Source organism: Vipera berus, assembly GCF_964194415.1.
Source record: "Vipera berus genome assembly, chromosome: 1".
Taxonomy (NCBI): domain Eukaryota; kingdom Metazoa; phylum Chordata; class Lepidosauria; order Squamata; family Viperidae; genus Vipera; species Vipera berus.
This window is the reverse complement of record NC_138202.1, coordinates 244,297,036-244,322,118: the sequence shown is the minus strand read 5'-3', so window position 1 is coordinate 244,322,118 and position 25,083 is coordinate 244,297,036. Positions and strand designations below refer to the sequence as shown.

General features: G+C 36.5%; 1 protein-coding gene across 4 annotated transcripts in view; it reads left to right on the top strand.

The window, feature by feature from the left end:
* MAP3K7 (mitogen-activated protein kinase kinase kinase 7) overlaps positions 1-25,083 on the top strand; it is a 43,735-nt gene that overhangs the window by 5,766 nt on the left and 12,886 nt on the right. For 2 of the 4 annotated variants that reach the window (XR_014024581.1, XM_081313502.1), the window contains exons 3-12: positions 110-175; positions 1,845-1,890; positions 2,559-2,697; positions 4,305-4,429; positions 5,374-5,502; positions 13,720-13,850; positions 15,670-15,751; positions 15,974-16,125; positions 16,700-16,859; positions 20,525-20,605. Coding sequence is in view for 3 of the 4 variants with exons in the window: in XM_081313502.1 (XP_081169628.1) it covers positions 110-175; positions 1,845-1,890; positions 2,559-2,697; positions 4,305-4,429; positions 5,374-5,502; positions 13,720-13,850; positions 15,670-15,751; positions 15,974-16,125; positions 16,700-16,859; positions 20,525-20,605 (1,111 nt within the window). In the remaining variant the exon portion in view is untranslated. The remainder of the gene's footprint in view (positions 1-109; positions 176-1,844; positions 1,891-2,558; positions 2,698-4,304; positions 4,430-5,373; positions 5,503-13,719; positions 13,851-15,669; positions 15,752-15,973; positions 16,126-16,699; positions 16,860-20,524; positions 20,606-25,083) is intronic. The other 2 variants (XM_081313503.1, XM_081313504.1) reach the window with 2 other exon arrangements.

Below are 25,083 nucleotides of genomic sequence, written 5' to 3'. Positions count from 1 at the left end.
CTATATGTGTGCAGAATATTATATATCATTAAACTGCTTTTTATGATCATTTATACAAAGAAAGGTTTTATGCAAGAGAACTTTAAATATATTGTTTTTAAAATTTCAGCTTCGACAGTTGTCACGTGTGAACCATCCTAATATCGTCAAGTTATATGGAGCTTGTTTAAATCCAGTAAGTAGCAACTTTTGGACTCCACAGTCTCTCTATTTAAGTGAAATATCTGTGCCTGTTTTAATTTTGTTTGGCTTATTTACATATTCTAAGTTGTTTTTTATTTATGAGAAAAGCAGACCTTTCACATTCAGTTTGAAATATACAGGTTTCCACTTTCCATTCCACCTTTGTTCTACAGATTTACTGCTTAGTGTTTTGCTACTCTATTCTGGTTCTAAATTAAATGAAGGGCTTCTAAAATTTATTTCTTAATCAGCATCCATAAATGTTAATAACTGTAACATATTGTAGATGATCACAAGAGTATTAGGATTTTTAATATCCGTTAATGTGCATATGCAATTATGTACTTGAATAAAGCAGAAAAGAAGAAAAAAAATGCAGCTCTGACCTGCACAGTCTCAGGATTAAAACGGAATTACCGTATTTTTCGGACCATAAGACGCACCCAGTTTTTAGAGCAGGAAAACAAGAAAAAAAATTATGTCTCCTTCTCTCTCTCTCCCTCTCTTTCTCTCTCTCTCTCTCTCTTTCTCTCCCTCCCTCTCCCATTGTCCCTTCCTTCCTTCCCTCCCTCTTTGTCCTTCCCTCTCTGCATTAGAGCAGTACCCACGGAGGCGGCCCTGCAGCCCGGCTTTCTCTTGCAGAAAGCAAGCTGAAACGGAGTGAGGGAGATTGCCAGAAATGCGAATCGGCCGATCTCGCGCTCCTGCAAACTCCCTCGCTCGGTTTCAGCTTCCCTTGCTACAAGAGAAAGCAAGGTGAAACGGAGTGAGGGAGATTGCCAGAAATGCGAATCGGCTGATCTCGCGCTCCTGCAAACTCCCTTGCTCGGTTTCAGCTTCCCTTGCTTCCCTTGCTACAAGAGAAAGCAGGCTGAAACGAGGCAGATTGCAGCAGAGATCAGCCAATTCGCATTCCTGGCAATCTCCCTCACTCCGTTTCAGCCTGCTTTCTCTTGTAGCAAGGGAAGCTGAAACCGAGCAAGGGAGAGTGCAGGAGCGTGAGATCGGCGTTTCTCAGCACGTGCCGATTCGTGCTCCACTTGCAGAGGTTGGGGCTGGCCATACGGATCACCTTCGTACCATAAGACGCACCCTCGTTTTCCCCCCCCCCAACTTTTGGGGGAAAAAAGTGCGCCTTAATGGTCCGAAAAATACGGTACATATTAAAATAAGATGGGAGCATTTTATCATCATCATAATAATAAGTTGGAAGGGACCTTGGAGGTCATCTAGTCCAACCCCTGCTCAGGCAGCAAACCCTATACCATTTCAGGCAAATGACTGTCCAGTCTCTTCCTAAAAACCTCCAGTGTTGGAGCATTAATCACCTCTGGAGGCAGGTTGTTCCACTGGTTAATTGTTCTAACTGTCAGGAAGTTTCTCCTTAGTTCTAGGTTGCTTCTGTCCTTGACTAGTTTCCATCCATTGCTTCTTGTCCTGCTTTCAGGTGCTTTGGAGAATAGCTTGACTCCCTCTTCTTTGTGGCAGCCCCTGAGATATTGGAACACTGCTATCATGTCACCCCTCACCCTTCTCTTCGTTAAACTACACATACCCAATTTCAACAACCGTTCCCTATATCCTTGTTCTAAATACTTCTTTCATATTAAAAAAATAATAAATTGGTCTTCTAACTTTAATTGTGCTTTTTTCCTGTTTAGGTATGTCTCGTAATGGAATATGCTGAAGGAGGTTCTCTCTATAATGGTGAGCATCATTTTTGAACTGCATTGTCCAGAACACTGCCTAAAGTTTTGCCATCTCATTTTATGTTAATGCATTATTGTATAAATTTCTTACTTATTATAATAATTTAATGACACTGACTGTTCTGGGTTGAATTTTATTGTTACACCTACAGCTTTTGTTAAGCATCATGGTCTGGCTGATGCAGCAAGTGGTACACTGGATGAATTGATAGATCAATGGATAGATTTAGATTATTACCCAATTCAGGTTGTAACAATTCCTTTAAAATAAAGCTGACCATTTGTTTTCCTATTGGGGTTGACAGGCAGACAGGCATTGTAGTGATGACTCAGCAGCAAATGAGATTGAGACCAAAAAAATCAAATGTTATTAACATGCTCAACAGATATTGCAAATCAGTTGGAATACAAAGAAGGGGAAAGTCTCTGGTCACACATTTAATCATTTTCCCTTTTCGTCATACTGAACATTATTACAATTTGTAACAACGTTTGGAGGTCTCTGATGGATGCAGCCAAGATTTTTGTTATAGAAGCATAGGAACAAAAATAACTTCTGTTGTGTACTTTGTAAGTCATGAAGCGCATTTCAGAAGTAACATTCCCGTTTTATGTCTTCTGTAATGTACAATAAAATTCTTTTTAGTTTGTATCTTTGTTTTTCAGTCCTACATGGTGCTGAGCCTCTACCTTATTATACTGCTGCACATGCAATGAGTTGGTGTTTACAATGTTCCCAAGGAGTAGCATACCTTCACAGCATGAAACCGAAAGCACTCATTCACAGGGACCTAAAACCACCAAAGTAGGTTTTTAAGAACTCTGTAAGACACTGTTATTCTTAAAGGCGTTTTTCTAATAAGCCTAGAAAACATTGTGGTCTGTAATAATAATTCTCAGATACAATATAAGTTATTTGAATGTTATGTAAATATTCTACTATATTTTATCAGCACTCATAATAATTCTCAGATACAATATAAGTTATTTGAATGTTATGTAAATATTCTACTATATTTTATCAGCACTCAATATTTTTTATGAAAAAAAAATATTTTTTTAAAAATTTACACGCTGCCCATCTCACTATCAAGCAACCTTTGATAAACTTGATAATCAGCTGTAATAACGACAGGAGATCTAATGCTTGTTGCCTTATAATATTCTGATTAAAATTAATAACACTGATGTATTAGACTTAGATAATAAGCTGGCAGTCTTTCAGTTAAAATATGAAAGGAGGAATTAGTTACAAAGGAAACACTGTGATAAAGTTCAGGTTTATACTTTGGCCTGGATTGCTAAAAACAATGGGCATCTGATCTTTTAAGCAAAGTTACCTTGTTTGTGAAATACATTTTTATTATTTATCACTCGGATAAATCACTTGGACATATTTTTTGTGTCGCTCACCAAATTAAAAGCAGGGTAAAATAAAATATGAAATTATTCTTTTAAACAGAGTGGGATGGACCTATCAAATGATTCATTGTCGCCAGGTGGGGTGTTCTCACTGAAAGGGGGATATTGCTTTTTTATTGTTTTTTATTGTTTTTTTAATTTTTTATATCTATAAGCCATCCAGAATCACTGAGAATGAGTTGGGCAACATATACATTTTCTTGCATGAATGACTGAATGAATGGTTAAAACTAGATATAGTTGTTGTTCCTGTAAAATCAGTCTTGATCTTGATAGATTGCAGTTACTTGTTTTTGCATTCAATAACAAATGGGTATAATTTAGCTCCAAGAGCCTTGGTGGAGCAGTGAGCTAATGCCTCCTTAAGTAATACCAGCTGCCTGCAATTATTGCAGGTTCGCATCCCACCAGGCTCAAGGTTGACTCAGCCTTCCATCCTTCCGAGGTAGGTAAAATGAGGACCCAGATTGTTGGGGGCAATTAAGCTGACTTTGTAATAATGCCGCTGGGGGGGGGGAAGCCCTAATAAGCAGGCATATACATAGAATGAAGGCTACTGCTAAGTTTGTAAGCCGCCCTGAGTCTTCGGAGAAGGGCGGGATATAAATGGAATTAAAATAAAAAATAAATAAATAAATTCAATTTGATTATGTTCACAGCTTCTGGAGGCAGGTTGTTCCACTGCACAATAGAATAAAAATCCCTTCTCTTATAACACTAAAGCACACTGTAATTTTTCCAGTGTTGACCTGTTTTCCCAAATTCACTTTTCTGACTTTTTTTTACAAATTACTAACAAAAATTGTCTATTTATGCCCTTTAAAAAGAAATATATTGCTTTTAATTACAGTAAAAGTCTTAAATCAACTTTTCACTTTTGTATATTAAATCTACAGACACTGCATAAATTGCTTAGAGAATATTTTCTCTATTTCTTAACACTTCTGTTGGCAAAATACATACTGTAATTAAATTCTATTTGATTTACAGTTTGCTCTTGGTGGCAGGAGGGACTGTTTTAAAAATATGTGATTTTGGTACAGCTTGTGATATTCAGACTCACATGACCAATAATAAGGGCAGTGCTGCTTGGATGGCACCTGAAGTTTTTGAAGGTAACAAAGTAATTTGAAATTTACTATTATTCTCATGTGTATTATGAGCATTAGTAATTTTTGTAGTAATTTTGATACAGAGATTCATTTGGTGCAGATGTACTTTTCCCTGTTGTCTATAAAAGTATTTCAGAAGCCAGTAGAAAAGACACAGTCAACTGTCTAGTTATAATGTGACTTAAATTGTTGAAAGTTTACCATTTAAATTAATGCAGTTTAAGAATCCTAATTTAAAGTATACAATTGGAATAGAATGACTTATATATGAAGTGTTGAATCTGTTTCTGTTGTAATATACTCATGTATGTAGCCTTATAGTCATTGAATGGAAATATTATACTTGCTCAAAACTATTGAATTACAAACTTTCATTAGCACTGAAGTGCCTTTGGCTAAATTCTAAAAAGTAAATATATTTTTCCTGTTTGTTTCAAATAAGTAATATTCTTATTAAGAAAAATTCAATTGTTATACCAGAAAACTAAAAAAATACTAGAAAATATCAAATAAGGTATTTGAAATCAACATTTTTCAAGCTTTTTTCATTAATAAGTTAACTGATTGATGTAATGAAAGTTGTATAAAGGGGTATTGCATTCAGTATTACTATAAAACAGGGTTGTAGTGGCAATCAGTCAGCATATGATCATAAAGTTCCTCTCTTTTTGTGCTTTGAGGTTTGATGCTATGAATCACATTGTGAAATTGAAGAAAAATAGAGATGGTTTTTCATTGAACAACATGTGCATGTATATGTAAGTCACTGGGTTCACATCATATGTATTCTGTTAGAAAGCACATGTTTAAATCAACCTATTTTATAGCATATTGAAGAATCAGTTATAAAATTGGTTACAACCAGATTAATTTACTTTTTTATTATAATTAAGAGAACACCTATAATCTTGTTAGTGTTTTTTTAATGTATAAATAATCCTTTTCAGGTAGCAATTACAGTGAAAAATGTGATGTATTCAGCTGGGGTATTATTCTTTGGGAGGTAATTACTCGCAGAAAACCTTTCGATGAGATTGGTGGTCCTGCTTTCCGGATCATGTGGGCAGTTCACAATGGTAAGCTGAAATTTAAGTGAAGAACAAGTGTCTTTGTGGAATATTTGCAGCTGAATTTTGACACTGATTTTCTATATAATACTCTAAATGTGCTGATGCAAAAAAGGACATGTAATATATTTTTTTGCCTCCCCCGTCTTCAATACATAATTTTGGCTAACAGATATGGGTCTCCCTTAACACCTGCTCTAATACCTGAGGAAGCTGACAGGTCGCAGTGGCCTTCTGAAAAGCCACACTAGACATGGTGGCAAATCTAATTGTTTTGAGTTATTTTTTTACCTCAGTTTCATACAAAGCAGAGGCTAAAGTTTAATAAGAAAAAAAACGATGAAATGCAAGCCCCTCTTCTTGCCTCTTGTTATTTTGCTTAATACCCCATCTTCATGCTTTTGTATAGACTGGGGAGAGCTAAATATAAAAAGGAAGAGTTTTTTATAGGGATTGGAAGGAAACAGAAACTGGCTTTTGTTTTGAGTTTGGGGCAAAACAGCCTCATCCAAAATCTTCCATTGGTACATGTCCATGTTGGATCTCCCTTGAGGAGATTAACTGGCTCAGCAAATAATGATCATTTATAAAAATAGTGCCCTCTTTATTCATTCCAAGATTACAAAAATAGATGGGATGGTGTTTGTTATAATTACATGTTCTTTCTTTCTTTCTCTCTCAAAAACATTAGAAGGTTCCGAAATGAAAACAGTGCAAGTGGTTGGGGTGGGCTGTTTATTTTATTTTATTTGCTTTTTCTCATCTTACATGTACAGTTAGCCAGTTTTTCTCCTTCGTAGACTTATATGGATGTTTGTGCTACTCTTATAGGAATAGCATTAGAATTCATCAATAAAACATACTATAAATAATCATTTCCCCTTGATTTCAGTTTTAAAAAATCAGTAAAACTTTTTGCTAGAAAGCAGTGCTAAACCAACCAAAAACAGGTTTAAATCTCCCCAAGAAAGTACACAAGAGGACACAGAGTATGTATTCTAGCATATACAAACTGAAGCCAACAAGCCCTCAAATCTAATAGAATACTCTTTGTTATTATAGAATATATTCTGAAAATTCAGACATGACAAAATACAAACTCAGTGCAATCTTCATAAATACAGTTCATCACTTGAAAAAAGTTAACTATTAGAAATGTTTATGTAATACACATAATGAATGCATACAACTTGGCATAGCCTAAAATGCAAAAAAAAATACATCAGATATAATAAACATAAAACACTGCTAATTGAAACTTAATTCCTCAAAAGTCTTTCTGGACTTCTGGTTTGAGGTGGAAAAAAATGAAACTTTGATTTTGGGTTATGCTGATTAAATAGGTTTAATCAGAAATGGCTAGTATATATTATTATGTAAAAGTAAAAAGTTAAATGTATGTTATTACCTTATTCTACTGTGCTAAAAAAAGTCAGAAGTCATTATTTTTCTCTTTTTTTCCTTTTATCCTACTCTTTTTCCTTTTCCACTTTTCCACTTTCCCATTATTTTAATTTTTTTCTCTGTATTTTATATTTCGATAAAATTTGAGAAGCTCAGAAACCTAAGTTCCTCAAAGAAATATTTTTAAAAGCAGTAAGCCTATTTCTAGGCATGCTAGCCATTTATCAGTGCTTATTTTGGGATCAGTCTGACCTACTTTTAATGCATGTGCAACCTCCCAATTAGTTTAGGTAAATTCATGCTTGTGATATAGCAGTGCAGTAATATTTTCTTCCAATTTAGACACTGCCTTTAACCCCACCACTTTATCACCTTTGCCAATATCAGCCAATAATGCCAGAGATGGAACCAGTCCCTGCTGCTCTATTGGTTAAACTAGAAACATTTTGAGGGAGAAAACAGCATATTCATAATATTCGCACAGCCAGAACAGTCTAACTTCCTTCTTTTTTTTTTTTATTGAAAAGTTTTAAAATACAATTTTCCTTTAAGAATCCCCCCTTCCCCCTCCGTCCTCCCCCCCTACCTCCCCCCTCCCCCCCTCCCCCCCCCCGACTTCCCAGAGCTAAATACAAGGTATATATATAAAAAGCAATCATAAACAATCATATACTAACAACTATAAACTCTAAAATCCATCACTCTCTAGCTTATAGAGGATAAAACAAGCCTTAATAATATTGAATATGTATAAAAAGAAACTAAGATAAGAAAAGGAAAAAAAAACGAAAGAAGACTTATTCAAATGCTACATAAAACTTCTTAACCCTATACTTGTTCTGGATAAACTCAATCCATTTTGTCCATTCCATAATATAGCGTTCTTGCGAATGATCTTTCAAATAGGCCAAAATCTTCGCCATCTCTGCCAGGTCTGAAACCTTTAAAGTCCACTCTTCTATAGTCGGCAATTCCTCTTTCTTCCAATATTGGCCTATCAAAAGTCTTGCCGCCGTGATTAAGTTCAACATTAACTTAGTGTCCACAACTGTAGCGTCTGCAATTATTCCCAACAAAAAAAGTTGCGGACAAAACTTTATCCTCTGTTTAAAAATCTTCTGCATATTCCACCAGACTTTTATCCAAAAAGCCTTAACCTTCTTACATGTCCACCATATGTGAAAATATGTTGCATCCTCATCACCACACCTCCAACATTTAGGCTGATAATTCGGATACATACTTGCAAGCTTTTTAGGATCTAAATGCCATCTATAAAACATTTTGTAAAAGTTCTCTCTTAGATTTTGAGCTTGAGTAAATTTCACGTTCCTCACCCAAATCTTTTCCCACGTGTCCATTGTAATAACTTCCTGGATGTTTTGGGCCCATTTTATCATACAGTCCTTAACAAGCTCTGTTTCTGAGTCAATCTCTATCAATGCAAGATATATCCGTTTGATATGTGCTGGTCCCTGGTTTCTAATTTGCTTTATCAAATTTTCATCAGTCATTGTAAATCCATTTTTCTGGTCTTCTTTCCACCTGGCCCGTAACTGAGTATATTGAAACCAATTTTGAACAACCTTCTCTTCTCGCAAGAGGCTATATGATTTCAAACACCAAACATTTCTTTCCAAGCTGAGGATCTCCTTGTACGTAGTCACATCATGTTTAAAGCCAGCATGTATATTTTCTATTGCGTGTTTTGGAATTGCCCACAATGGTATCTTGCAACTTAACTTATGTCTATACTTCTTCCAAACTCTCAGCAATGCCTGCCTTAAAATATGCACCCTAAACACATTGTCTACCTTCTTATCATACAACAAATATGCATGCCAGCCAAACAACAAATCATGGCCCTCAAGATTTAATAACCTCCCTTGCGTCAAATTAATCCAGTCACTTATTCCTACTAATGCAGCAGCTTCATAATATAATTTAAAATTAGGCAATTTAAGGCCACCTCTCTCACGAGTATCCTGCATAATCTTAAGTTTAACTCGTGGTTTTTTCCCTGCCCACACAAATTTATTGATACCTCGCTGCCATTCCTCCAGATTAGAATCTTTCTTAAGAATCGGTATCATTTGAAACAAAAATAAAAATTTAGGCAGGACATTCATTTTTACTGCTGCAATCCGTCCCAACAAAGACAATTGCAATTTTTCCCAACTCTCCAATTCTTTTTGAATTTTCCCCCATAGCTTTTCATAATTATTTTTATATAGCTTTGTATTAGAGGGCGACAAAATCACCCCCAGATATTTAACCCTTTTAACAATCTCAAATCCTGTTAATCCTTCTAAGAGGGCCTTTTGCGGTGATGTCATATTTTTGGCCAAGATTTTTGTTTTTTGTACATTAACCTTAAATCCAGAAACCTTCCCATATTGTGTTATTATCTCCATCAGGTCCACAACAGAGTTCTCTGGCTGGGTCACTGTAACAACCAGATCGTCTGCGAATGCTCTCAATCTGTAGTCCTGATCTCCAATTTGAATCCCCTTAATTTTTTCCGAATTCCGAATTTTAACCAATAATATCTCTAATGTCAACACAAATAACAAGGGCGATAACGGACACCCTTGCCTTGTGCCCTTCTCAATATTACATGCTTCTGTCAAGCTATTATTAACTATAATTCGGGCAGTTTGTTTTTGATATAATGCCCTAATCGGTTGTAAAAAATTTTCCCCAAAATCCATTTTTTCTAAAACTTTCAACAAAAATTTCCAATTCAATTGATCAAAAGCTTTTTCAGCATCTAAAAAAATTAGCACCGCAGCAATCTGGTTGTTCCTTTCCAAAAACTCTAACACATCAACTATATGCCTCACATTATTTTTCATTTGCCTACCACTAATAAACCCCGTTTGATCCCCATGAATCACCTGTTGCAGAACCCTCATCAGTCTATTAGCCAAAACCTTAGCAAATATCTTGTAATCTGTGTTTAAAAGCGATATCGGTCTATAATTTTTAACTTGAGTAGCATCTTGGTCTTCCTTCGGAATCAAAGAAATAAAAGCAGTTCTCCAAGACGGTGGCACCTTTCCCCCCCTCTGAATTGTCTGGAACAGTTCCTTTAACGGTTTTATCATTTCTAATTGTAAATTTTTATAATAGGCCGCAGTCAAGCCATCCGTACCTGGTGCTTTATCCACCTTCAATTCCTTAATTGCTGTAAAAATTTCTTCTTCTGTAATCAGTTGGTTAATCCCTTCTTTTTGTACTTGCGTAAGAGCCGGAATGCTAGCATTTTCCAGATATATATCAATGTCTTTTTCATTAATTTTCTCCTTAGCATATAATTTAGAATAAAAATCCACAAAAGCGTCCTTGATAAGGTCCTGTTGAAACACAACCCTTCCTTTGTGCTCAATCTTATCTATATTAGAAGCCCTTTGTTTTTTCCTCAATCTATAAGCTAACCATCTACCTGGTTTATTTGCGTTGCAAAAAGTATTATGCCTGGCAAACCGCATATTGGTTGCCACTTGGTCAGCCATTAATTTATCAAATTGTCCTCTTAACAATTTAATAGCCTCCTTCCTTAATCTTCACATCCTCTGAGTTCAAAATCAAAGCCTTTTCTTTTTCCTTTATTTCGTTCTCCAGTTCTTTCCTCCTGGCTTCCACAACACGTCTATGTCTGTTATTCATATATATCAACACCCCTCTCATGTATGCCTTGCTAGCATCCCACACCATATCCATAGAGGTACCTTTGTTCATATTAGTTACAAAAAAATCCTTCATCCGCTGTTTGCATTCTTCCACATTTCTCTGATTTCTAAACAAATTCTCATTTACGCGCCACGAGCGCCTATCTCTTTTCTCCTTATCAATCTCTAACCAAACTGGACTATGATCAGAGATAGTTCTTGCACAAATCTTCACCTTTTTAGTCCTCAAAAAAAAGTCATTAGTCACCAAAATAAAATCAATCCTCGAAAAAGATTGATGTCTATCAGAATAAAAAGTATAATCCTTTTCCCGCAAGTGTCTCTCACGCCAAATATCTCGCAATTCCAAGTCATCCTTCATTTCAAAAAAAGATTTAGGCAGTCTAGCATGACTTGGAATGCGCTTAAAAGCTCCAGCCTTATCCATCTGTACATCCAAAACACCATTCCAGTCCCCCATAAAAATAAAAGATTTGTAATCCAACTGAGTAAGTTTTGTATGAAGTAAACTAAAAAAGTCAGCCTGTTGTTGTTGTTGATTAGGGGCATACAGTCCAACTAAAAGCGTCTTTTTGCCTTCTAGCAACAAGTCTATCAATACGTATCTTCCATGCTTGTCTGCTTCAATTAAGTCCGCTGTTATGGCACTTTTAACATAAACAACCACTCCATTTTTCTTATTCATTGCAGAGGCGACAAAGTGCGTGCCCAATCTTGAGTTCAATAAAAACTTTTGGTCCATAACCCTAATATGCGTTTCTTGCAAACATATAACATCTATCTTAAATTGTTTTAAATATTGAAAAACTTTCTTTCTCTTCTGTGGTGAATTTAGTCCATTAACATTCCAAGTCAAAAATTTAGTTGCCATGCATATCCTCCCAAAGCTCTTGAAGCACTGCTTTGATAGGACTATCTTCTTTAGGCCGTGCTCCTCCCACTGCTTGGCTATAAGTACGTTGTGAAGATTCTGAAGACTTTTGCTGGTCTTGTTCTTTTATTTTCTTTGCTCTTTTTAAAGCAGCACGCGTTACCCTTTGCTCTCTAGGATCATCCAAAGAAGTTATAGCTTGATCTCCTCCAGCACCGTTTTCCTCTGTTTCCTCCTCTTGATGTTCTCCTTCACCTTCTCCAGATCCCTTTGCAGCTTCCAGAAGTGTTAATGGGGTTGCTTTTAAAACAGTATTGTAGAAATCACGCGCTTGCTTCACAGTAATCAACCGATACCTTTTGCCTTCATACATCACCATCAGCCCATCTGGAATCTCCCATCTGAACCTTATATCTCGTTGCTTGAGCTCTTGAACAAGAAATGTGAAGTCTTTCCTTCTCCTTAAAATCTTTGGAGGGATTTCTTTTAAAACCAAGACTTCTTGATCAGCAATCACAACTTTAGCATCATAGGCAGCTTGTATAACTTCATCTCTAATTTCTCTTTTTGCAAAGTAAACCACCACATCTCTAGGCAACTTTCTCTGTCTGGCAATCCATGAGTTAACACGGAACACTTTATCCATAGCTGCTCTTATTTCAGATGCTGGCTGGTTCAACACCACTTCAAAAGCCTCAGAAACCAGCTGCTTTAAATCTTCCTTAATATTCTCTTTTAAACCTCTGATTCTAACAGCAAACTGCATCTGGTAATATTGAGCAAGGCTTAACTCCCTTTCCATTTTGTCTCTTAAATTTTCATTCTCCCGTACTTTAACTTCTAATATTGCATTCTTTTGAGTCAGATCATCCACTTTTTCATCTAAATCCTCCACGCATTCCGCCACTTTATGCACTGAGGACAAAATGTCTACCTTCATCACGCTGCACTTCTGTTCCATCCTCTCTTCTAATCTCTCCTCCAGTTTCTCCAATTTCTCCTCCATCTGTGCAAATTTATCAGCCATTGATTGGTTAATTGATTCCAGAATTACCTGGGCATGTTTATCCAGCGCATCTCGTAAATCCTTCGGTGTCAGTACATCAGGAGGATGCAGCGCCTGTAACGATGATTGTTGCACCGGAGAAGATCCACCACTCCGAAGAGTTTTAGGGGGAGGTTTAGCCGCCATCTTTTACTTTTCAATTGTGACGCACTTTCACTTAAAGTTTAAAAAGTCCATCAAGCTCGAGAGTATAATAAAATAATCCTCTTCACCTTTGCCTCTTGTACCGCTCTGCCTGCTCCTTTAATCCATAGTCCTTTCTTCAGGCAGGGGTGGTCGCAGACGGCTGGCTCTGCTCCAAGAAATCCGGAGCAGAGACGCTGGCCAGCTGGGAGCAACCCAGGCTTCGGGGGAGTTCAATCCTTCAGCCGCCCAAGCTCCAAGCTCAGGCGGCCCCGGAGAACTCTACCCCTACCTGGGGCCTCACCCCCTCCTCTTCTCCCGAGGAGGGGGCTTCTAATTCGCCCGAACAGCTGATCGGCGCTGTTTCGGGCGAAAAAACAACAGCTGAGCCGCGGGCAGCCCGGGAAGGCTGTCTCCGTCGCCGCGGAGCCACCGGAAGTCCCAGTCTAACTTCCTTCTTTTGAGGATAGGACAGAACTATTTTTCCTCAAGCTATGGAACACAAATTCATCTTGCTTCAAGGTTGAAATACTTTAATGTTTTGAAATGTGCTTATATCCTACCCCTGATATAATAATATAGCAATATTATAATATAGTCATATTTTCCTTATTTTTGTTCTTCATATATGAGAGTAACAGTTTGAAAAAGAATGCATAACAAGTACACAAGTATATTTCTTCAGCCGTTATCAGACTCCTACTTTCATTAATTCTAGTTGGACCAGCAATAAGAATTATGGTCGAACAATGATTGAAGGTTAAGCATTGGAAGCACTGATAGTTTAGAGTAGGTCCAGCATTTGAATGTGAAGTTCAGTTCAAATTTTGTTTTGGAAACTAGTCTTTTCTTCATCATGAGTAATTCAATAAAGGGGTAAAATAATTGTTTATGTTCAGGATTATGACAAGTTTTAATGTGTAAAGTGGGAAAGGGAAACAGAATAGCCTCAGCAAAATATGTTATTGTCCTAAGCTAGTTCAATAAAATTAGAGCCAAATAACTTCTTTGGAGATGCATATAATTCTTTAAAATGTTACTGTTTATAAACATTGTATATTTTTTACTAGGTACACGGCCACCACTGATAAAAAATTTACCCAAACCTATTGAGAGCTTAATGACTCGCTGTTGGTCTAAAGATCCTTCACAGAGACCTTCCATGGAGGAAATAGTCAAAATAATGACACACTTGATGCAGGTATAATATTTAAATGTTAAATATTGCTGAAATAACCTGGTTTCTTGAAGAAATATAAAATAGAAGGTATGAATTTGATAGAGTGAAGACAAATTTTAGAAATGAGTAGAAAGAAGGCAATCTTTCACGGCCTTCTGAGGGACCTAAAATACCGTATTTTTCAGACCATAAGACGCACTTTTTCCCCCCAAAAAAGTGGGTGGAAAAACGAGGTGCGTCTTATGGTCTGAAGGTAAGTGAAAACACTTGTCTCCCGTTCAGTCAACGCAGTCCATCAGCTCCATTGGAGAGACGTGATTGAATGAAGACGTGGAATTCTCCGCCCCGCCCCTGTGATTGGTCGGCAGGGGAAGAAATACGGACGTGCGTGCCATGCCTTCTGACTGCCTCCCCCCTCCCCGCACGGGCACATTTTCTTTCTTTTACCTCACTGCTAAAGAAATAGTTTTTGCTAAACTAAACCTCATAGGCGACTTGCCCCAGCAAAGCCGTGAGGAGTTGTCCCTGCAGGTTTCTCTGCGTAGTTTATTGGAAATGATTTCCCATTTGCAAGAGTAATACTGCTAATTGTTTGAAATTGCTTCGGCATCTTAGAAAACCTATTCAGGGAAAAGAAACTACCGGTACCTTTCTTTCTTTCTTTCTTTCTTTCTTTCTTTCTTTCTTTCTTTCTTTCTTTCTTTCTTTCTCTCTTTCTCTCTTTCTTTCTTTCTCTCTTTCTCTCTTTCTCTCTTTCTCTCTTTCTTCCTCCCTCCCTCCTTCCTTCCTTCTTTCTTTCTTCCTTCTTTCTCTCTCTCTCTCTCTCTCTTCCTTGCTCCCTCCATCCTCCCTCCTTTCTTTCTTTTGTCCTTCTTTCTTTCTTCCTTCTTTTTCTCCCTTCCTTCCTTCCTTCCTTCCTTCCTTCCTTCCTTCCTTCCTTCCTTCCTTCCTTCCTTCCTTCCTTCCTTCTTTCTTTCTTTCTCTCTCTCTCTTTCTTCCTTCCTCCCTCCCTCCTTTCTTCTTTCCTTCCTTCCTTCTCTCTCTCTCCCCTCCTTCCTTCCTAGTATACCGGTACTATTTGGTTCAGAATATTTTTTTTTCTTGTTTTCCTGCTCTAAAAACTGGGTGCATCTTATGGTCAGGTGCATCTTATGGTCCGAAAAATACAGTAATTAACACAAAGTTTCCACAAAACAAAACACAATCTAGTGGTTTGTTCCAAAATCAGACTTGTTTTCTTATTCCTGCCCTTTCTTTGACACAGTTGTAAAGAGGAATACTCTGAATTACTCTGAAATAATATTAAAAGAAGGACAGGCAAGCATTATAAGGATTTTTTTTAACCAAGTGTACTTCTGGTGCTATAATGCAAAAAAGTGTTTAAAAATGTGGCTTCTTAAAAAGCCAGAAAAATAAAATGATTTTGGTTAGATAGGCAAATTAATCAGAGATCCCCTTGTTCCACTGAAGCTTTTTGTTTGTAGAGAAACAGAAATTTCTAATTCATTGTAGTCATACTTAAATAAGAGTGTATTTTTATTGATACAATAAATATCATTTTTCCAGTGCTATAGATAAAAGAAAAAATGCATTTGATTTAAAAACAAAAGTAATAATATATTAGCCCTTTTTGTTATTAAGTACCTTTTGGTAATTGCTTATCCTGGTCATTGTTTCATGTTATAATTATTAAATAATAAATTCATTGACTAAATCACAACTTACAGTATTGTCCTGGAAACAAATTGAGCATATCAGCTTTCAGGTACTTTTCTTAAAACTGGTCCTTGTAATATGGGAAGTTACAATATTTTGTTAATATAGTCTTCTTTCATTGCAGTATTTTCCAGGAGCTGATGAACCTCTACAGTATCCCTGTCAGTATTCTGATGAAGGCCAAAGCAACTCTGCTACTAGTACAGGTAAGCAGGTTATATGTTTCAGGTATCAAACTCATACATTTTAAGCCAGGAAAGATAGCCTTTTACTCGCAAGAAACACACTGTTAGTGGGAAGAAGCTACAGGGCTGCAGAGCTGAGATTTGTCCGTGTTTATCATTTATGGGGACATTGAGAATATTACCAGTTTTTTAAAAGCACATAATCATAATTTAACTAAAACAAAATAATTTTAAAAATCATAGGTTCATTTATGGACATGACCTCCACAAATACCAGTAACAAAAGTGATATCAACATAGAAGCAAATGATTTTCAAGGAACTGCTACAAATGACACCATTAAACGTTTGGAAACAAAATTGGCCCAACAGATGAAAAATTCAGTGAAGCAGGTGGTAAGAATGTAAAAATTTGTATTTGAGATTATTTAGAAGCAAAATGGTACGATAATCCTTTATTTATAAAGTTATGAGCAGGATGGCACCCTCAAATATCATTTTCCATCCTTAAAATAGACTGTCAAAATTTTGGTAACCTCCTATCTGCTATTGTTATTTGGCCTTCTTCAGATTCCCACAAAACACAGAAGGAAATCGTAACTTCACCCATTTCAAAACATTACCAAAACTTTTCTTTATCCATTGTGATCCTTGTGGCAACAAAAGAACATATAAAAAAAAACCTGCCACCCCTACAAGCAGAAGATGATTTGCCCCAGGTATAAATGATATTAAGACTTCATAACTTTTTTAAAGCTTAGAATAAAAAATGACAAAGTATATATCAGCACAGGTTTTTTGTGATAATATGTAGGTTTGCAAAATGTTGAAAGGTTCCTTACAGCTTTTCTCTTCCTATGTTGTTATATTTATAGGTTTTCATAACATTTTCAGTATTAAAAATGGGAAAAATATTCTAAATATGCTATTCTTGTTTATTCCTGAAATCAGTACAATTATTTTTTTACAGGGAGAACCGGGCCGTTTGAGTTTACCTCCGTCTCGTGGTAGTAGTGTGGAGAGCTTGTCAGATGTTCGTGGGCGACCACAGTCAACTCATGTTTCAGGAGAAGGCAAGCGAATGAGTGCTGACATGTCAGAAATTGAAGCAAGAATTGCTGCTTCTGCAGGTAAAGGTATTATTTTTTAACTTCCCAAATGTTTTTAGGAACACCTTTGTCATTTTGAGAGTATATTGTGTTCCTGCACAATAGCTACAGTCCATGGCTGTTGCCACAAAAACATGCCACCCCATAACACTCTCATCTCTCCAAAACAAAGCAGTCAGACTAAAAGGAGATTAAGTTGTTGCAAGGTTGAAATATGAATTGCAAATCAGATAACTTTTTTTAAGACTACAGTGTTTTCCTTTAAATGCCAGTGTCACAGGAGCAAAATGATGAGAGCCAGAGACCATAAACTTGATGGGGGGGGGGAAATAGAGTTTAAGGCAAAAAATTGGGGTAACATTCCAAAATGGCAAATCTCATTTTTGCCCCATCAGAAATAAGCAAAATCAAAATGCTTGAAGAAAGTATATGTTTGAATTATATTAGAAAACAACAATGGTACTGGAGTGCTTATGTTCTGTAGTGTAATACAGGGGTCCCCAACCCCCAGTCCGTGGATACGCATCGGTCTGCAACGTGCCAGCAAGCGGGCCGCATAAACAAGCAAAGCTCCATCCTCGGGATACAGGCAGTATTCAAAACCACACCCCCTCTGGTCTGCAGAAAAACCTTTCTCCATGGCACCGGTCCCTGTCGTTTTGGGCATCTCTGGTGTAATAGGTTTTAGATAAATTATCCATGGACATCCTGCTGCCTGGTTGTGCCACATTATAAATTTCCATCAGCTTTTCTAAGATAGAGCTGTATAAGAGCTAAAATAAGGAAAATCATATATATTTCTCTGCAAGTCAAGTTTTAGATTGCATTTTATGTTAATCCCTTCCCAAATGTTACAAAATATTAAGACTTTTGTGTGAACAAGGGTAAGCACATTACCTGTGCCCTATAATATCTCCAGACATAGTCACCCTCCAATACAAACACTGACTTTCAATAGAGACCTTTTTTTTACATGAAGCTTCTCTGTGTGAAATTCATTTGATAATGAATTGCTTTGATAATGCTCAACAACTCAGGAATGTCCCATAGGCCTTTGGAGCAAAGGAAAGAGATGCATTGTACACAGGAAGCAAGAAAGTCACTGAAATTTTCTATTTTTTGCATCAGTAGGATATTTCTACTGAACCAGGCATCTTCCACATTCTTTCTGTCCCTGAGTAGTAGATTAGGGTTTTTGTATAACATTTTTAGTTTTGCAAATAATTGTTCATATTTCACTATTATTTGTCAATTAATTGCCTGATTAAATTTATATGGCTGCCCACATTACAAGAAGTGACTCTAGACAGTGTACCGTTCGTTATAAGACGATTTTATCAATTTCTTTCAATTTAAGAGCTAAGTATTTCTAATGTTAATTTATTATAGCATAAACATGCCTTAATAAGATAGCTATAATGTTAATAAGGGTCAAAATTACAGGCTATCATATCAATAACAAAAATCAAAATTAGTTTATAATAATAGTCTTATCAATCTGTGTAGTGTATTTTAAATGCTAGACAATGATTGACATTCAAAATCTATTAACATGCCCTGAATAAGCAATCATTTCTTTTTATGAGGTAATTTTTCTGTTGTTTATGTCTAATGAACTATTGGCCAAACTTTCTAGAGGTTAATTAAATGTCTATCACTGAGATTTAGTCTTTTTTTATTATTCTAAGCGTAACAGTAGTGGGTAAATACTTAGAATGTCTTCATACTTCATTCCTGAGCAATCAACCAGTGATCCTTGTATCAGCTGCATCTCTTAATCAAATCCTGTTTGTAATTGATTGAATTGGGCAAAATTAAATGATCCAACCTTCCCAAGGCAGCCTGCTGAATGGGAAGAAGAAGAAAATAGAATATTCTGAAGAATGAGAAAACAAGTGGGTTTCAGAGAAGTGAAACTCAAAGAAAAGCCAAAAAATATATATTTCTGGCCCTACCCTTTCATGTCATAGGTCCAATTGCATTGGCACGTTTTGTGGCTCCCAGACTATTGTTAAATATCTCAACTATCTTTTACCTATGTTGTAAAGTATTTACATAAAAGGTGTGACTACTCACTAAGAGAAATATAGCAAATATATACAGTATATACTGGAACTGTTTCTGGTTTCTTATTCATTTTGACACCAGCTTCTGACATTGGTGGTATATAGATAGTGAAGATGAAAAACAGTATTTTAGTGTTAGGATTGGACAGTTTTGGCAACATAAACAAGTAACATAATTAATAGGAGAAATTTCCAGATAAAGGATTTATTTTCATATAAATCCGTGAGGAAGCAAGTTTCTTGAATACTGCTTAACTAATAGAAACATGCTCAGATTTGCCAAATAAATAAAAAATTATTGCAGCTAGAATATTTTAAGAATAAATTATATTAAAAGACTAGTGGAAGAAGTAAATCTCACTTGTGTGTTATTTTACAAATTACTGAGAGTAAAGCAACACACCTTAAATCTTTAACTGAAGGGTCCAGAATCTTTATCCAGATCCATTCCACCAGTTCAACAAACTTGCCCAGAAAAAAGTGTTCTTTGTAGTTCATGTTAGGACTCCCTTGGGAGATGTTTTATCAGTTGCCATATTGATAGCATTTGCCTAATCTAGAACAGGTTCTAATTTAATATTTAAACATCACCTCTTCTGTATATCTTTTTTATGTTAACTAGTGTCATTAACAGCTGTAATTCCAGAATTTACTTCTAGCAGTTATATGTACTCTTTCCTAAATCTTATTAATTATGTGATACTATCCTTAATACTAGGGACGCGGTGGCTCAGTGGGTTAGGACGCTGAGGTTGTCGATCAGATGGTCGGCAGTTTGGCAGGTCGAATCCCAAGTGCCGCGTAACAGAGTGAGCGCCTGTTACTCGTCCCAGCTTCTGCCAACCTAGCAGTTCGAAAGCACGTAAAAATGCAAGTAGAAAAATAGGGACCACTACGGTGGGAAGGTAGCGTTCCGTGCGCCTCTGGCATGTAGTCATGCCGGCCACATGACCACGGAGACGTCCTCAGGCAAGCGCTGGCTCTTCGGCTTTGAAACGGAGATGAGCACCGGCCCCTAGAGTTGGAAACGACTAGCACGCATGTGCGGGGGAACCTTTACCTTTATCCTTAATACTATGGCAATGGCTGATTATGCCTCTTTCACAAGAGAAACAAATTTAAAATGCCAAAAATATTGAATGTAATCATTTTCAAAAATTTTCAAAAATTTATAGTCAAAATATTTGAACCATATTAGTATGTAGCTTACATTTTGTTACATTAGTTAACTACATTTATTTTGCTTCCCAAATTGTGAAAAGCTATCTATGCATATAATATACATTTACAGGGCAGTCAGTAAAAAATTCTAGTCGCTCATAGCTAGGGTTTGTTGTTTCCTTGTTACTTTTTCTACTCTGTTCATTTAAATTTTGTGTCTCTAACTATAACTAATAATGTATTTTGTTATATTGTTGATCCTAGTTATGAATGTTGCTCTTAACAAATGCTTTACTGTTTTAAGCATGAATGGAAAGCTATGCAGTTTAGTCTGCATGTCTTTTGTTTGCATGAGTTTAACCAAATTAAATTTATAAAAGAGCAGTTCTAGTCTGAATGATTTGTGTTACCATTATAGTCGTTTGCATGTGTATTGTATGTGTATATATGTTTTTTCAGCCTTTTCCAAACCTAAACGAGGCCATCGTAAAACTGCTTCATTTGGCAACATTCTGGATGTCCCAGAGATCATCAAACCAGGTATTGCATGCCAGCTGTGTGAATCTATTGACACAGATGCTGGAGTAATGACTAAACCTTTAAATACTTTTTGCTCCTGTTCCTGGGTGATTGATTACTCACTGGCCAAAAGTAATTATCTTTCATAATTATGAATAAATATGTAGCAAGATTGGGTGGGAGGTTTCAATGTAAAAAGATTTGATCTTTTTTCCCCTCCGATATTGAGAGTGTGATCAGGCTGGAGCTCCAGAGGGCTTTGAAGGAAAAGGATTATTTAGAGTGACTTGGATTTCATATGAAGTGTACACAGAGACATTGAACAGGCTTGTCAGTGGCCTCTGATAGAACTGGGAAAGGACAATGCCACCATCTTGGTTTCTTTTAATCTCTTAATTTTCAATAACATTAATCATGGTATCCTTCTGAACTTCCTGTGGGAATGTATAGTGATTTGTGGTTTGTGGGCAATTCCAGTTGGTGTTGGAAAGGAGGCAAAATTGAACCCGAGGCTCCTTATTTGTGGAGTCCTCAGAGTTCAATGGACTTCATTCTTCTGTTTAACATCTACATGAGACCATAGGGTGAGGTCATCTGTCATTTTTGGATTAGGTATCTATATCCTGATGACACCTAATTGTACATCTTGACCCTGGCTATCCATGTGATAAAATCAATCTGTCCTACTGTCTGGAAGCTATGAAGATGTAGATTTGCAAGAATAGACTCAGGTTCAATCCAGCAAAACCACATAATTTTAACTATTTGTGCCCCTAATCCCAGATGTTCTCCATTTTTTGTCCTGGATGAGGTTTAGGACTGGGGCACAATCAAGAGTTTTCTTGGACATTCTATTCCTGTTTGAAAAGCCAACTCCCTAACAACCTGGCTTTTTTCCCAGCCATTGGATTAAGGTGGATGGTGATAATCTTACAGGACTCTATAGTCTGAATGTTTCCTAGACATTTATTGTTATTTTTTCTTTATTTCAGTATTGCACTGTTTTTAATGTACACCATCCAGAGTCTTTATGGAGTTTAGCAATCATATAAATTTGACTGAAAGACAAACATAATAAGTACAATACATTGGTAGATTAGTAGGTAAGTAGGTAGATAATTAGGTGATTGGGTGGGTGGGTGGGTGGAGATAAATAAGCAGGCAGATGACAGACAGAGTAGACAGATCATTTTTAGGTATAGCAGGAGTGGTATTGCTAAATATTATAATAGTTTGGTATAGTCCTGGTAATTTAGGCATACATAAATTTAAATGAGCATAAAAAGTTTATACAAAGAACTTTTAATACAAAGAACCATTGTTAGAATTGAATAGAAGTAATCTTCAGAAGTAAATACATTAAATATTTCACAATTGGAAGGTATGTTATTATAATTTATAATTATTAATAAACCAAAGTAAATAGATGATGTGCAGCAAGTAAGCCCTCACCACGCCTCCCACACATCTGACTTGTGCCTATTGCATAATTCCTGGTACCCTCATGCATCTGACTCAAACCACATCTCTCATGCATTCTCCCTGAACTGCAATTCATCTCTCCTGCACCCCTCACACACTCTTCCAAATCTCGCACAACTCCTTGGACCTTACGGACCCCATCAAGCCTATTCTGCACTACCACAATCCCTCCCTCCCTCCCCCTTCCTCTCTCTCCCCCCCCCCCCAGCAATGGTATTTGGGACTTGCAACTTTGATCCAGCTTCCTCACCAAAATTAGTTGTGGTAAGCTGGCAGGAAGTCGACCCACCTAACAATCGTGGGATTTGCTTAATGATGACAATTGGGACTGCAGGGAGCGCCATTAGAAAGCAATGAGGTCACCCTTTATGATTGTATCAGTTAGCAACAGAATTTCATAATTGCCATCATAAGTCATGGATTACTTATACATACTAACATTGATGGCTTTTTCCTAGCAGGTTCAATTGTTCAGTATTTTATATACATCACCCCTAATCAGAAGCAATTTTTTGTGGGAAGGGGGGGAACTCCAGGAACCATTTCTAAAAGTATAGGAATCGTTTTAGAAAAGAGGCTCCAAAATTCTGATGACTTTTATTTATTAAATTTATATGCTACCCATCTGAATATGTCAGCCTTGAAACATTAATTCAGTATATTTCCCTGTTCTTACCCCTATATAATACAATCAGATAGACTTGAAATATTTATTTTTTAGTCCTCTTGGGTGCATTAATGCCATTGTTTTAAATTCATTATGTAAACAATAAAATCAGTTTCAAAATTAGGTCAATATGCGATTGAAAGTTTATAGTATACAAAGTTGTACTTTCAAAGTCAGATTCCTCAACTATTACTATTACCATTGATTCAGGAGCAACAAGTATTTACTGTATAGCTACTCTGTTTGGCTGTGCTTGAGCTGTTTGCCAAAAGCCGGTAATAGGTAACAGCAATGAAAATGCTTTTAGCTTAACCACCTGCTTCAACTCATTCTGTAGGCTTGAATTTCTCCTTTAAAGCAGTTCAGTCTGCACTTAGCACAACTTTCCTGAATGAAAATATATGCTTTCATTTATAAATTCTATTTTAATCTGTTATTAATATTTATTATTTTTGTGAGCATAAGTCTTTCTGTAATCCTTATCTTAGTTTCTCTGAATTCAAAAATGTTACTAATCCAAACTCAGTTTGAATATTCCAGCTACTTTTTACAAATTTATTTCAGCTGAGCTATTTCTAGAATGAATAATTGTGGGCATCATTATTATATTAGTAATGGACAAATTGAGGGTTTTCCTGAATTGCTAGGTTCTTTAAATCTGTTAATGAACTACTGATTAGTTACCTTGAGGCGGTGCTGAATTGCTAAGACCGTAGAGCATTTGCATAGCTCTGCTAATGATCTACTGCTGTAATAAAAGATTGTTTTATGCATCAAAAAATATAAATTTGGGAGAGGGTGTTGCTTTAGTTGCCTGAAAATGTGAATACATGTCTTTCTTTATATTTCTTGATACTTTCCAGATCTTCAAATACTCTGAACCTATGTGCAAATTTCCCCATATAGTCAATAATATGCATTGCTTTAGCTTTTTGGTGAAAAAGTATCACCATTTTAATCAATCAAGAAATCACAGTTGAAAGCATAATCCTAATTTAAAGTCTTGTACAAGTTGCAAAGCCCTGAGCTTTTGTACTTATTTTGTGTATTTTGTTCTGTCAAAAATCTTTTGTGGAAAAATGTGTAAAAAGCTGCTCATACAGCTAGGGGACAAAAAAAAAAACTTATCTCCAAATTTTCTTCAATGTTCTCCAAATGATTTGAGGGCATCTTGACTCAACATGGCACCTTAAATACTTTGTAGCCTGCATTTGAAAAAGTAATTTCATTAAATCTCCGATTCATACTTTCAAAGCTCTGCACAGCCTTACTCTATAACTTTACTCTATAAATTTCACTGATTAAACCAATTGCTTATAAGAGTAAGAGATACCCCATTCTATCAATATTTCACTTTTCATTTTTCCACCCATCTTGTCCTTCTGGTAGCTCTTCAATACCCTATCCTGGAAAGGAACACGGTGACCCACAAGGTTAAAACATTGGGCTGACGATCAGCAGCTTCATGCTCAAGACCCATTGCTGCCCTGGGGCGGGGTGAGCTCTTGTCACATGCTCCAGCTCCTGCCAACCCAGCAGTTCAAAAGTGGGCAACCACAAGTAGATAAATGGATACTACTTTGGTGGGCAATTTTATGGGGATGTGAAAGGAGCCCCTAATTGGTCATCCCCTTGGGCAACTCATCCCCCTGGGCCAGGCATGTCACGATGTCACGTGAGGTATCGCAACTTTTTCCCCATTGCCGGCAATGGGTGGACGCAGTTTTAGTGTGATGCATCCGGCCCAAAGGCTGGCAGTTTGACATGCCTGCCCTGGGCGAATCATTTTGCCACAGAAGCTCTAGTGCTTCCAACACGGAAGTATTCATATTAGTATTACCCTATCCTGGAGGTCAGAACTCCCTTCTGATTGGTGTTTGGGTACAAAATTACCTTATCTAAGAGTATTCCCATCTTGAATTATTGTTTTATATAAAGAGGAACCCTTGTGCAAAACTTCATTTTGTTCTGAGAGGATTTTCTGGAGGGCAGAGGGACGTGAGGATAACAACGGAAAAAACATATATTTCCACTCCTGCATCTATTGCACACATTCCAAAATATTAAGCAACATACTGTTTATAAAAAAAAGAGAGATTTAATTTGTTTATGGTATTCCAGCTTCCATTCCCTTCATCTCATTTAATTTTTATTTGAATTAAAAAATAACTACACAGATATATTTATAGGTGAGTTTAAAATGTAAGCTATTAATTTTAAGATGTAAAATGTTTTACATATTTTAAAAGTTAAATAGAACATTTTAAAAATATTTTTCAGTTAAGTAAAAGGAGGTTGGACATTGTAAAATGCTGTATGAGGGACACTGGGCAATCATGCAAATGATAGC